Below are 14,268 nucleotides of genomic sequence, written 5' to 3' on the forward strand. Positions count from 1 at the left end.
CGGCTGACTGGACTGGCTTTTCAAGCAGCAGTTTGCTGACAGTTTTGCCCCCTTGCTTCGCTCGGTTCTCATTGGAATGCGAAATCGACAGATCAGGGTTGCTGATCGAGCCCGGAAACCCTGGAACCTCACTTGTTTTTCGCTCTAGTTCTCCCGACAGCGACGACTTTGACCTTACCGTCTTTGTAGCGGGGTGAGACGATGATCTGATGCTACTTTTATTCGAGGTTTGAGCAGTTTGCCCACTCTTGGCTTGCGACTGGGACGATTTTGACTTTGAGGTTGCGGCTACGGACGAGGCTGAAGTCTTAGTTGACTTTAAGCTAGTTTTCTGGGAGCTGGCTGCGCTTCTCTTACTCTTACTTTCGGACTGTTTGTCAGTGTCGAGCGAACCGGAAGACTTCAACTTGGTTGTGATGCTTTTCACCGAGCCTTTTCCAGATGGCAATGAAGACTGGCGCGTCTCGCTTCTTTCGGATAAAACGCTGCTTTTCTGACTGCCACTGCCGGGCGCGGACAGCTGCGCGGAGCCGGGAGAGTCGTACAAGCGCGTATCTTCAACGCGATTCGAAGCATTGGTCCCTGACCACATTGATGCTTTGCTCGACTCAATATCTTCAACTCCCTCTGGTTGGTCTTCTGCTTCGGATTGGTTCAGCGACTCCGAGCCGCTATCTTGCTGTTCTTCGTTTTCGCTTTGGTCGGACGCAAGTTTCGAGTCGTACTCGTCCGGCGCGACCTCATCGTATTCGCCGCTGACGGTTGCGCTTTCCTCCTGCGCGGCGTCGTACGATTGCTCCGAACGCGGACCAGTTCTAATGGCCGGCACTGAAGGTGGTTTTCGGCTTGTTCGCCTTGCAGGAACAGAGCCTTGCCTTTTGGCCTTTGTCGGTTGCTTTGGCTCGGAGTCCCTGGTCCTTCCAATTCGTATCTTCGAACGCGAGTGTTCGCGGAGTGAGGGCACTTGGCTCTTGGCTGAAAGCGACTGGTCTTTGGCTGAAAATGACTGACTCATGCCTGAGAGCGAGCGTTTCTTGGCTGAAAACGACTGAGTCTTGGCTGGAGTTAGCTGTGCTGAATGCTCTTTTAACGATTTCCGGAGGTCGCGCTCGCTCAGAGCCGAGTAAATGCGGTGCTGATTGCAAGACACCTGCGACAGACTCCTGGCCATCTCGCGCATCTCATTTGTGCAAGTCGGTCGGTCGTAGATCGGCAGGGAGTGGGACATATCGGCCGAGAGCGCTGGACGCAGCGGCCCGGCGCTGTGCCGAAGTCGGAATCTGGCGGCAACGGCTTCGCGACTTTCCGACGCAGTGTCTTCGGACACTTTCGGAAGCGCGAACGTGACGTGGCGTGGCGACAAAGCCGTTGGTTCTGGGGTTGAAACGTTTGCCGCCTTAGCTTTGGAGCGACGACCGATGCAGACTAGCGAGCGACGATTTGAAGAAAGCTTATTGTGGTTGATCCAAAGCGCTCCTTGCTTGGCGGGCTTCTGTTTTTTCGCAGGCGTTGCCTTTTTTGTGCTTTTGCCATCGCTTCTGCCGGCGCTGACAGTCGGAAAGCCGCTGTAGGAGGTTACCATAGACGTAGATTGCTCTTCTTCTGACACCTCCTCCTCTTCGCTCGCGTCACTTGAGGAAATCGAGTCTTCCTCACTTGACATGTCCACGTTTATATCCGACTCATCGCTCAAGGAAGTCACATTGACATCAGAGTCTTCGCTTGACGAGTCCACTGTAACATCCGCGCCCTTACTTAAAGAGGAGTCGATTTTGGTATCCGAATATTTGCTTGACGATTCTGAACTATCCTCCGAGTCTTCTTCGCTCGAGGAATCTTCGTCATCGTCATCATAAAAAGCCAGATCCTCCATCTGAGCCACTTCGTCGTAAATGTGTTCTTCCTCTCTGTTTCGACCCTTTCCAATTTCGACCCAGCCGCTCTCCGTTTGCGACAGAGAAAAGGAGCTGCTGTCGCTGTACTGCGACCAACTATCGCTTCCGGCGCAGTAATCATTGTCGAGTGCTACAAGAGACGATCGCAGGTCAGGACGCGATCCCATCTTGAGCTTGCGCATCCGTTCTTTGATGTGACGCGTCTCCCTTCTGGTTTTCCGCTCGTCGGCGAGGTCCTCCAGGGTGAAGTCCCCGCGCGCGTACTTGGCCATCGGACCTTTCAAACCAGCAGCCTCCCTTCGCGCAGCCTTCCAGTGGTCCAGCATCTCGTCGGTGTCCATCTGGATGCCGACTCGCATTCGTCTGTGCTTGTCGCTCATTTTGAGCTGCGCTCGGAACTCGTTTACCTTGGCGCCGGGAAGCCGCATCAAAAACCTCCCCTTGGCCGGCTCTTTCCCTAAGGCGCGGGGATCGGTGACTGGGCGCCTCCGTCCGATCACGAGGGCATCCGACGAGTTCCACTTACTCATATCGATGCCGCTGTCCTCTGAGGACGATTCAGAAGCGCGCTCAGCTCCGTAAGGCTCTGCGTTCTCCTCGTACGCGTTCGTCTTCTTAACGTCGAACATCTCCTTCACTTGAACGCTCATCCTCCGGAATCGGTTCGCGAATCGCTCGCGGAACGTCTGCGGGTTGAACTCTTCATAAACGTGCTCTTTAGCCTGAATGACCTCGCCGTCCGCTCCTGGCATGCGAAGCTCCGAGTGGTGGATCATGTCAGACGGGATCGACATCGCGGAGTCGCCGGAGCCAATCCACCGAGACTTTCCTCCTTTACCGTCCTCCGATTCCTGTCCATTATCATCTTCCTCCTCCACGCCATGCCACTCACCGTCGTCACGCAATTTGCCCAACACCACCGCTTTTCTGCGAAAACGGAGATAAAGTTTGGGGCTGATTGGCTAGTTTTTTCAACCTGGGCCCAGAATTAAAATGTTGCCAAGGGCCGGAAAAGATTGTCATCTTAGGAAAACAAGGTCATTTATTGTTCTACAATTTGCCTAACACCACCGCTTTCCTGCGTAAATGAAAATACGTTTAAGGGCTAATCGGCTGTAAAAAAATTTGTCTGAAAAAAAACAAGGTCATTAAATGGTATTTTTACCACTTCCTACATTTCACTTATTTCAGTTCAATATTTTTTTTTTCAATAAATTGTCGTTTGCTGCGATTCAAATTCGGACAACTAAAGATCTTGATGCTGCTGTAAATTTAAATCTAAATCCGGATGCGGTTTCTCAATTACATAGAACTGGTTTGTTTGTTTGCGACTTTATGCAACCATTAGCATTTTTTGCTTGATTGTTACCACCCGGAGTGTATTTAAAACTGATAGCCATATTTACCTTTATTTAGCGACTATATATAATTGTAATATTTATCCCTGAAAACATTGTTAGAGATTTAATTCAAAAACGTGGCTTTAGAAAGATATTGCCTATTCGTTTGTTGTTAGTTAAAAATAAGAGTTTTTTACTTATTTAGCCGGAGTGTGTGACTTAAATACCAGAAACAGACATACTACACTCCTTTTAGCGATTGCATGTAAATCTTTTTCGCACCAAAATGGTATTTTGAAGCAAGAAATGGAGCACTCCGCAAAATAGCATTTGGCAATATACAACATTAAAGGTAATTACTTGTAGGTGCCGTCCGGGTTGTTGACTTTTCCGATCAGGACAATGTGGTCATTCACGTCCACGTCGCGCCCGACCGTGGTCCTGTACTTGGGCTTCTTGAAGCTCACACCGCTCTTCTTGCGTCCCTTGATCTTGCTCTTCCACGAGAAACTTCCTTTGCCGAGACTGTCCTCTTTTCCGCTTTCCCCGCCCTCCAAACCACTCGCTCTCCCTTCACCAAAGGCGCTGTTCTGAGAAACCTGGTTATTGTTGTTCCATGCTTCTCCAGGACCTTGAAATGCTCCTGGACCTTGAAATCCTCCAGGAACCTGATTTCCCCCAGGACCTTGAAGTCCTCCATGACCTTGATTTCCTCCTGGACCTTGATTTCCTCCAGGACCTTGAAGTCTCTCTGCGCCTTCGTGCAGTTCGGAAGTGCCTTGTTTCCATATGGAGTTGTTCTGCGATGGGTGGTATATATATCTATGCGTATAATAAACAGCTAACGCCTTACATAAAGGGTCGATATAGATCTATATAAACAATTTTACCGTTATGAAAAAGCTTTATTCAAGACGCAGTTTTTTTGGAAGAGGATAAGGGACAAGGGTGATATTTGTAGATATATAGCCTTAAGAACAAAAGAGCTGTAGCATCGTCTCGTCTTTTAATTTTTTAAATCTCAACAAACTGAAAAAAAATATTCAAACTGCGTAAAATCATCGCATTGAGTGCAGGGTTCACCAAATTACTCGAAAGACAGCTGGTTGTAAGTAGCGAACAGGCTTTTTATTAAAATAATAAACGTTTGGTGCATGAAAACTAAGGATAAGGAACACAGTTAAAGCGTCGATTTAGGAAAATTGATATTTTTGCGCTAGCGCGGTTTCTCAAAAAAGCAAAAATTTGACTTCTTTTATGTGAAAAAAATAAAATTTAAACTCTTTTCTGTAAAAAAAAATTGAATTTTTTTTCATGAGTTTTATGAGGTTATGGGATAAGATCTGATCCTAATCAGGGCTCGGTTTTACTAAACAAGCAAACAAGGCTGGTACAAAAAAATACAAAAACTAACCTTGGTCAGGTTTTGCTCGCTTGATGCTCCCAGTGGTCCGACGCGCGACGGTCTCCTGCCAAACTCAGATTTTCTGCCAAAGTCTAACTTGTTATCCGAAGGTACCGCCCTGGTGTGCCACGATCGAACTGAAAAATGAGGCCAATTAAACACGTTCGCTTTTTCAAGACGCTATTAGACTGCAATGCATTCCCTATTGCTATAAAAGTGATGGACTCGAACAAAATAAAACTCGTTATTCATTGGCCACCCAAAACTTGTCCTGCAATCGATTACCTAAATGTTGCGAACGATTCGATAAATTCAGCATAAATCTGTTTTCCTTCTACAGGGTTGCAAAGTCGGTTAAAAATACCCCGAGTCCGAGTCCGGCCAAATGTGCGATTTTGTCGAGTCGCGAGTCTGGCTCCGACTCTGCCACCTGTATTCCGCCAATTTACGAAACCAAAATAAGGTAAATATTAAAAAAGAAGTTGATATTTTAATACATGGTTGGAAAATTTCACACAACATATGCTATTCCACCGGAACAATTCACAGTCTTTGTAATTAGTTTCGAAATTGGGGACTGCGCAATTGCACGTCAGACTCGGGACTCGGTTCTAGTCTTAGTCGAGTCCCGAGTCCGACTCCAGCAAAACAAACCGGCTCCGTCGAGTCTCAAGTCCAACTCCGACTACGCAGCCCTGTCCTACTGCCACTGCCAGGCCCGGATTAAGGGTACTGTAGGCCTAAGGCTGTTTACTAGAGAAGGGCCTAACTTTGAAAACCAAGGTTAAAAAAAAACGGACACACAAGGCACATATTGACTCGACTCAGTCATTCGTTTTTAAGCAAAAGTGTACTGTACTGTACTGGATCTGTATCACTATAAGCATTATAAAAATTTAACCTTAAAAAAAATTAAGAGCCGAATTTTTCCAGGGCCTAAGGCTATAGTCCTAGTAGCCTAATAGTTAATCCGGCACTGCCTGCTGCACTAACCCACGTTAGCCATGTCCTACTGTACTGACCCAAGTTCGGCTTGTCCTCCGGCCCGCCCAGCACCCCGGCGTGTTCGCTCTTCCTATTGTGCTTCAGGGTGGGCGCCAGGATGTGCTTGAGATTGCCGAACTTTTGTCTCTTTCTCAAGGTGGCCAGCGCCGACTCGGAGTGCCTCTGTGGAGTTCCCTTCTTGTTTGGTGGCAGATCGACCTCTTTCACTCCAATTGGGAGCTGGAGGCTGTTTTTTTAAATTATGCGCGGTGCGTTAGAGCAAATGGTGTCTGATTCTATCGCAGACTTGTATTTCTATTTATTAAAATTTATGACTTTGGTTGAAGTTGTTTTGCAAAACATTTGACTCGAAACGAGACTTGGAAACTAGATTTATTTTAGCTTTTTAAAATTAAAATTGTGGCGAATCTGGTGGTGTTCGTTCATGTGTAGCGAAGCGTGAATTTGCATTTTTCGTATTGCGCTGCTGTACGTTTATAATCGTGTTGCGCTAACCCCCTAACTCCATCATATTATGTCGCAACAACTTAACAAAGCAACAGCCGCTTTAGGGTAGTGGTTTAGAAATAAAAATAATTCCTCGTTATAGTGAGGACAGGCTTGTGAGGACAGGCTTGCACGCAACTATCTTGCGTGCTATAGTTCTGACTTCACATCTGCAATTTACCAGAAAATGCAAGTTTATCTAATAGACGATTTTCAATCTCCCAATCCTAAAGAGATCATTTTATCTATATCTATACGAGCTTTATATGAGTACGACGTAATTGCATTTGCCTGGTCGTTTACAAATGCACCTCGTGAAATTCAAACGGTTAGCCAACTTAAGCAACGGATCTATACAACCCGAAACTTTTCCAAATTTTTAAAAGCAAGATGAGCGTCGTAATTTCCGACAATTGCCAACCAACCAGCGTGACAAAAACAGCACAGACTTACTTGAATTGATTCTTGAAGTTCTCGGCGGCAAATTCTCCCAGTCCGGTCGTGGAGGTGGCGACTGCCGTGCTGCGCTGAAGCTTCTTGCAAGGCTGCTTCGTCGCCTTCTTGTGCTGGCAAACCTCGGGCAGGCTGGATCGGTTACTGTCTTGGCGGAACGCACCTTTCCTAACGATGCCCGAAACGGTCGGAACCGACTTCCAGTTGTTTTGCCGCGCGTTATCGAACAAGGTACGCTTATCTAAAAACGAACCAGCGGAGAGCAATTATTTTTCAGACTGTTGTCAAACTTAAAATACAATCATTCGATGTGATACCCAGGGTGGTGATTTTTTTTCTAAAAATGGCATCATTAATCTCTTGGTTAGCCAAGAGTGTTGTTGACCTGCCCCCACCCACTGCCCTCGTGACATATTTATTTTAAACAAGAAGCTGGCCTAAATGTTGAACACCCATATCGAAGGGGCTACCACTAAAGAAAGGTTGAGAACCACCGGTATAAAGATTGAATGTTAAAGTCTACAATTATAAAACATTGCTGCGTTTTTCTTTTTAGCATAACGGCTGAATCCTTGGACATTACAAAGAAGATTTAGAAAATGGTAAACAATATTTAACAAAAAATTTTGCCAAACCATATATTAAAATGGAATATTTTAACGGACTAAAGCAATGCGTTGTGATTTGTGACAGCCACTGGCGCATAATTTTAAATAATCCTTATCTATTGGTGACGTCATACCCTTAAAACAATTGTAGGGTAGAAACTGAACTAAACAATTCTCAATAATTTAGAATAAATATCAAAGTACATACAGAAGTAGGTGGTTTTTGTAATCGTTTGAGATAAATCTTTTTATTCGTCTTCAACATATGTGATTAAAAATTAAGTCAAAACTTTCATAAAGTGCAACCTTTTTCCGTAAAGGCTTCGATAATTTTTTTTACGTCTAACTAAAATCTTTATCTAACCCGCCAAAATGGCTATTTTTTGTTTTTTTTAGCCTAGAGTTACTCAATCGAAAGTAGCCCACCTGAGTATAGTGTTGAACCAGCATTGATTTGACTCGTGTCGGCGCTAGAGACACCTTTTTTAGTTTTTATTTCCTTATCTGGATGCTTACTGGAGCTAGGGTTCGTACCTGATTTGCTGTCGGCAGTTTTCTTTCCACAAGACGCAGACTGAGCTGCATGGGTGTGGCTAGAAACATTTTTCCCAGCACTTTCGTCGATACTTGTAATTTCACATTGTTGAACATTGCTTTTCTTTCGAGAAAGCCGAGAGTGCTGTTCAGCCGCTGCCCTAGATGCGTCCAAACCGGCACTTCTATGGCTGCCAAAGATTCCCGAAAGCTGCAGTAAACTTGCGTCCATGGCAGATTTGCTGAGCATTGCGGAAAGCTGAGACCGCGACTTTTCAACATGTTGGTCAGAGTTGGGGTCCGTGCCCAGTCTCCCTGGGCTACCTTTTTGTCCATGAAAACGAGAATGTGATGCGCCCGGGACCCTTGAAACTGATTTTGCGATACTGCTTAAGTCGCCGGTGTATCCGCTGTGTTCTCCAGCTGTGGCAAGTGAAGACGCCTTTCCAGCACTGCTACCAGCAACTGATTTGGCCACCGAAGCTTTCGGCGCGAAATTAACTCGCGCTTGATAGCGTTCAGCAAAGTCGCGCGCCTTTCTGGCCTTGCGTTTTCTGCTGGCCGACCTGGGCGTCAAGTGAGCCAGTCCGGAATAAGATGACGACGATGAAGAGTGGACGACATCGAGAAATGCTGACGAGCGCCTTCTGTGCGTTTTACGGCGGAACGGCAGGCTCTTCCCGCTTTTTCCCGCCGTCTTTTTACCGCCTTCTGGCATTTTCCTACGCTACGGTTTCATAATATTCTTCTATCTAAGTAGTTTATAACTTTTTTTTACCTAAAATATAATTTTTTTTGTACAACAACAATGGAAGTTTGTTACACAACAATGCGCTTACTTATGGTTTTGCTTCATTGATTTCCATGCGTGTCAATTACAAATCAGCTGATTTACTAACTTGACTTAACAGCTTAAAATGTTTGTTGTTATGTTTTATTTTTAGTACACATTGCTGTCTTGAGTTTGGACGCTGTGAAAGTTTTAGTATAAATTCAAAAATGGGCGCTGGTCTAGAATCCTACCACATTTATTTTAACAGTAAGGAAACAAGGTGTCAAAGTTGAAATTGCAAGGAAGCCATAAATATCTAGAAATAAATAAAATAATTAGAGTTGGACCGCCCATACGGGCCATACCCAAATGCTAACTCCATCCCATACCCAAATATTGTTAGCAATACAAAATCCTTGGATGAAAATTAGTAGGATTCCAGACCAGCTCCCCAAAAAAGACTGGTCAGTCTAAATCAGAAATACATTCGACTTAACACTTATGAGTCATTTGTTAAAATACTTGTAACGTCCTAAAACTTGACTGAAATATTGCAATAATTTTTATGTTCCAAAACTGTTCACATATATTACAGTATATTTAGTTTTATTGGGTCCTTGGTCTTAAAACAATGGGATTTTAGATCATTTTGCTTCAAAGGTCTTATTGTGTGTTACCATTTGGAGCTATAGCTTAAAATAGGGCGCAGATTGGCCTGTTTTATAGGCGGTGCACATCCATGATCATTTAAAACAGTTTATGTTCATATCTAAATTATTAAAAGCAAAACCTTAATTAAAAAAATATAGGAGGTTTTTAGGTTGTGTGGGTCGTGTCATGGTAGGATTCTATACCTCTTTTGTGGATAAAACCTTTATGTCGAATCTGAAAACTGTACGCCGAGATCACTGCTAAAACTGTTAAGAAATGTAGATGGGCACTTGCACTCTACAAGTGCCTTGTTTTGTTTTTGTGGTCAGCAAACTGTGGGATGCGAGTTTCTTATTGAAATTTTTTTAGTGGGCCGCGAGTTACTTTTTTGAAGGTATGTAAACACATAATTTTTTGCGCTTCACACGGATATTTTTCGTTTTATGATATGTTTTACATTATGCCATGGCAGTGTTTTGGGAATCAAGGCGCATCTTAAAAACAAATACCCTGAATCCGCCACTGTTTTCGTAGTACTTTTATGTAGTGGGTCTCAATAGCTCTGAAAAGAGTGCTTTGGGCCATGACAAAAAAAATTGCCGACTACTGATCTTATCAATGCAGGCTAAAAAAATCCAATCAACTTGTTTGTTTTTCTACAGCTTGACTTGTTATGCACTAAAAATTGTTTTAAATATTGCTGTAGTATTTTCTGTTGACACCTTTTACTAAATAACTCATTTTACGGTTTGCCCAAACTTTGCCTTTTACCAGACTTTATTTTGCTAGGTTTTGTTCAAAAAACAAGCTTGATAGTAAGATTGGCAACAAGCATAAATACCACAATGACAACCAATACTGATGATGTGTTAAGCACATTTGCGTCTAATGGTAAATTTTTAATTAATCATCTCAATTTATCCTATCTAAAAATTTAACTATGTAGAGTTATAGTAGTAACCATAAGACCTCTTTAGATTTTTCTTAAGGTTCCAGATACCAGGCAATGCAATTTTGTACAAGTATATACTAACTCTTAACTTTAAGGTTGTTACTTATATTTATAAATAGATGTATATAGTAGAGATAGACCGATATAAAAGTTTACCGATAACATCAGCCGAAAATTATCTTCTACCGATATATCGGTATAGGTAATTGTAGACCGATTCTTTGGCCGATATTTTAGTATGAAAATATGATATAATTTTTCCTGTACAACAAACAACTTACATATTTTTTAATCAAAAAAATTTGCGATTTGGCATCACGCCAAGGTAATATGCAAAATAATAGTTTAAACTAAAACGTTATTTGGATTTTGTTTTCAATTAATTTAATTTTTTTTGAATATAGTGTATAAAAAAATCGGTCACGGTTTGGTTGAAAAAATTGTAAAAAATTTGGTATCGGTCCAAAAAAGCGATATCGGTTGATCTCTAGTATATAGTATATATCTAACTTTGGTTTCTATCAAATACTAGGATTCCAGTTGCCATAATCTTTTATTTAGTTGTCAGTAAATAGCTTTTATACATACATGCAATATATTGGTTTGATACGCATCATAAAATCACAATTAGATATTATCAATCAATCAAGATTCTGCATAAAGTGTTTCTTCTACATAATAGAAGCAAAAATCACATCCTTTTCAACTCTTAAATAAAACTAGTATATATCTAGCAGAAATTTTATATATATATATATATATATATGTATGTGTTGAAACTATATGGCAACTTTTACTTTGTCAGAAACTCTGTCGGATTTTTTGGACGACGACTTTGAAGTTCAAGATTATGCAACTAGTGTCATCCAGAATGCAGCAATCTCGCATAGACTTGCACAACTAGTGGATGGCATCAGTATGCTGGATAAAGAACTGCAATCACAGGTTTGTTGCAAATATTTATATTCATACAAGTGATTTAATCTATGTTTGTACTGTTTGTGAATCGGATATAAATTCTTTTGTGCTAAAAATTAATCGCTACTAAGTCTTCAAAATTCGTTAAAAATTATGTTATAAACTGACATGCTGCAGAGGAAATGTACTAATTTGTCAAAATTAGTTCTATAAAATATTACCCCTGTGCATGACTTCAGATGTATGCAAAGGGCTTCATATATAAGCGTAAATGCTGTTAACTTGTTAAAATTATTATTTAAATTTATATAATTTTATTTTCCCTAAACAATTAAGTAAGATAGAAGCTTATTGTTGCAGATTACAAAGGTATGTCCATCTACTACATTTAAAATATTTTGCATTTTTGTTTCTTGCTTTTCTATTAAAACATTTTCATACAATTAGTTTGTCAAACAGATTTTATGTACAGCTTTCTTAACGATTGGACTGTTTTAGATTGCTGAAAGGCACGAGGATTTGCTTGCCCAAGCAACTGGAATTGAATCTCTGGAAGGAGTCTTAACCATGATGCAGTCAAGAATTAGCTCTCTTCAATCTGCTGTGGACAGGTGTGTGACTCTATGTCAGTGATTTTTAACCTGCGGAACACTAGGGTTTAGTGAAAGATTGTCAGCTGTGCTGCCAAAAATTTATTAATTTTATAAATGTTCCATAATACACACCAGCGCTTGAGAATCACTGGTATACCACAATGAATTGAAGCAGATTTTATTTTATGAAAGTAGTTATCCACTATCACCAGTTTGCATTTTCCATTGTGATTTGCCTAATTTATTGCTATAATGTAAAAATTGGACCTTTTGCGTAATAATAGGATTGCAATACAGCCCGAATATTAATTTAGTGCTTATCTAAACTGGCCCAGCTGTTGCACTACAAAACACAGAAATGAATAAATTATTGTGTTGTTTGTTGTAATGTATTATTATAAACTTTTGTTGGCGTTCTGTTTTTTTAACTTTAAAAGGTTGAAAAACCACTGCATAGCACTAAATTTAGCTTATTGTAAAACTTTTTAATGAATAGCAACTCGATGTTACAATAAAATTTTATTTTATTACAATAAAATTTTATTTTATAGATTGTACTATTGATAAATGTGTAACAATATTTTCTAATCCATAAATAGTAAATACAAATATATATATAATTATAATATATATATAGCTAAGTATGCACTATTTATTATTATTTTAATTGAATTGTGTTTTCTTAAGAATTCGAAGCAAAGTCGGAGAACCGTATCAGAAAATCAAGGCAAGAACTATTCAGCTTGGTCGACTGCAGGTTGGTTTGACTAACTTGCGATTGTAGAAATATGCTTCATTCGACATTGTAAAATGTAAAGAATTTCGAGATCATTCTTATAATACTTGAATCTGCAGTGTAGTTTTTGTACCTCTTCTATACTAGTGATTCTCAACCTTTGCTGTCTGCGAATCGCTTAGTGACTTTTTACTGACACAACTCGTTAGGTCAAGTGTACCTAAAAATCATCACTCTGTAAACATAAAATTTAATAAAAATACGCGCTCGACAGGCGACATGCGACCTTCTTCGTCGAATCATAAGAATCCAGCGTCTAACGAAGCGACTGCACAGTCAGCTGCAAGGTGGCGTGAGAGAGATCACCAAGGCTGCACAGAGCTTGAGCGAATTGGGTGAGTTCACTTGCGATTGGCGCTTTTAAGATTTTTCTAAGGGCTAACGTGCGAATCAAACCGTTTGGTTTTGTACAACTGGCGTCCCCGTGAAAGCTTACTGAAGATAGACAGGCTGTCATGTAAGCATAGACGCCGACTTTTTGTTTTTCACTAAATGTCCGCTGAAAAGATGAGTTTCTATGTGGAGTAAGATATATTTAACTTTTAGTGTTCAATCAGTTCATATCTTAATACATACGAAAAACAGTGGGAGTCGTATTTTAGAGAAAGCGCCTTAATGGTCTAAAACTTTAATCACTCTAATCAGTTACGTTTTAACGAACAGCAGTCTTTATGATATATCTGTAAACGTTTGTATTAATAAATCGAAAGTAATACTTTCTTTGCAAGGCAGGTATTTTGCGGAATTGTGTCGTGGCAATGCTAAAAGTTGTTTGAAATGCGAAAAGTTGTTTGAATAACTTTCAGAGTTTCAAATCGCACGCAACGAATATACACAGTATTTTGCAGGAAGATTTATCATTGTTGTTTGGGGGGCGGGGGCGGGGCTGATCATCCCAAGTTTTTACGGGGTTACTCGGACCACGCTAAGCACCCCAAACTTGGCGTTTATGTATGTAAGTAAGGCTAAGCCTAAGAGATTCGAACTCAAAGACCTTCTCGATACAAGGGCCAGTGTTCTCTTTAAGGTGCGCAACTTTGCGCGGCACCATAAGACCATTTTTACCGTAAAATTTGCACACAATTGTAGATTTAGTTATTTATCTAGATTTCGATTAGGCCTTGACAAAGTTTACAAACCTTGAACAAAAACACAAACATATAGGCTAGCGCTAGTGAAACCAATTTTGTGCTATACCCGTAGTTTGTTGAAATGTTATACATATTATATAGACTTTTCTAATTCGCCCCTACAATATTACAAAATAAACAAAATAATTTGAAAATAGCGATTGAGAAGTTTCTGTAAAAAGTTTAGTATAGGATAGGTGCACGGTGTTGATGTGAAATTTTTTGTGTGTATATTGTCCTGTCAGTTTTCAGATATATCAGGCAAACTCGTTTTTTTCGTAAAATATTTAGTAATTACAGGCCGCTCAATGGCGCCACTTTTCCTTGTGGATTTTTGTACAGTTTCCGTTAGGTGGCGACGGTTAGTCAGTTGATTCCATTGGTAGCTCAATGTGCTTAAAACTTAAAAAATATGTGCTTAAAACTTAGGCTGAATCCCCACCGGTTAGACAAAAACGCTTTAGCAGTCTGATCGCGACTAATGAGATGGAACGCAATTTATTTTGTTGTCGCGTCCCCACCGACCAGACTTGACGCAAATCTTACGCACAGCAGACAGGCACGACTAAACGCGTTTTTAGCGAGATAGCGCGTGCACTACTTTTTTACCGTGTCTGAAGATGCTTTTTTTTTTTTTTTTTTTTTTTGTGATAGAAACCATTAGTTTTTTACAGGTTTTTGTAGGTTTTATATTATGAATGTTATTTTAAAAGGTTAAGCACGTAATTTT

The 14,268-nt window shown here is 40.9% G+C and overlaps 1 protein-coding gene across 1 annotated transcript in view; it reads left to right on the forward strand.

Annotated features, from left to right (window-relative positions):
• The first annotated feature begins 9,945 nt into the window (after window positions 1-9,945).
• LOC146146906 (conserved oligomeric Golgi complex subunit 5-like) overlaps window positions 9,946-14,268 on the forward strand; it is a 69,703-nt gene continuing 65,380 nt past the window's right edge. The window contains exons 1-5 of the mRNA XM_083387865.1: window positions 9,946-10,040; window positions 10,907-11,046; window positions 11,518-11,630; window positions 12,300-12,369; window positions 12,623-12,743. Of these exons, the coding sequence (XP_083243991.1) occupies window positions 9,995-10,040; window positions 10,907-11,046; window positions 11,518-11,630; window positions 12,300-12,369; window positions 12,623-12,743 (490 nt within the window). The 5' untranslated portion in view covers window positions 9,946-9,994. The remainder of the gene's footprint in view (window positions 10,041-10,906; window positions 11,047-11,517; window positions 11,631-12,299; window positions 12,370-12,622; window positions 12,744-14,268) is intronic.

The sequence above is a fragment of the Ascidiella aspersa genome, chromosome 4 (assembly GCF_963924565.1).
Source record: "Ascidiella aspersa chromosome 4, kaAscAspe10.2, whole genome shotgun sequence".
In the NCBI taxonomy this organism is placed as follows: domain Eukaryota; kingdom Metazoa; phylum Chordata; class Ascidiacea; order Phlebobranchia; family Ascidiidae; genus Ascidiella; species Ascidiella aspersa.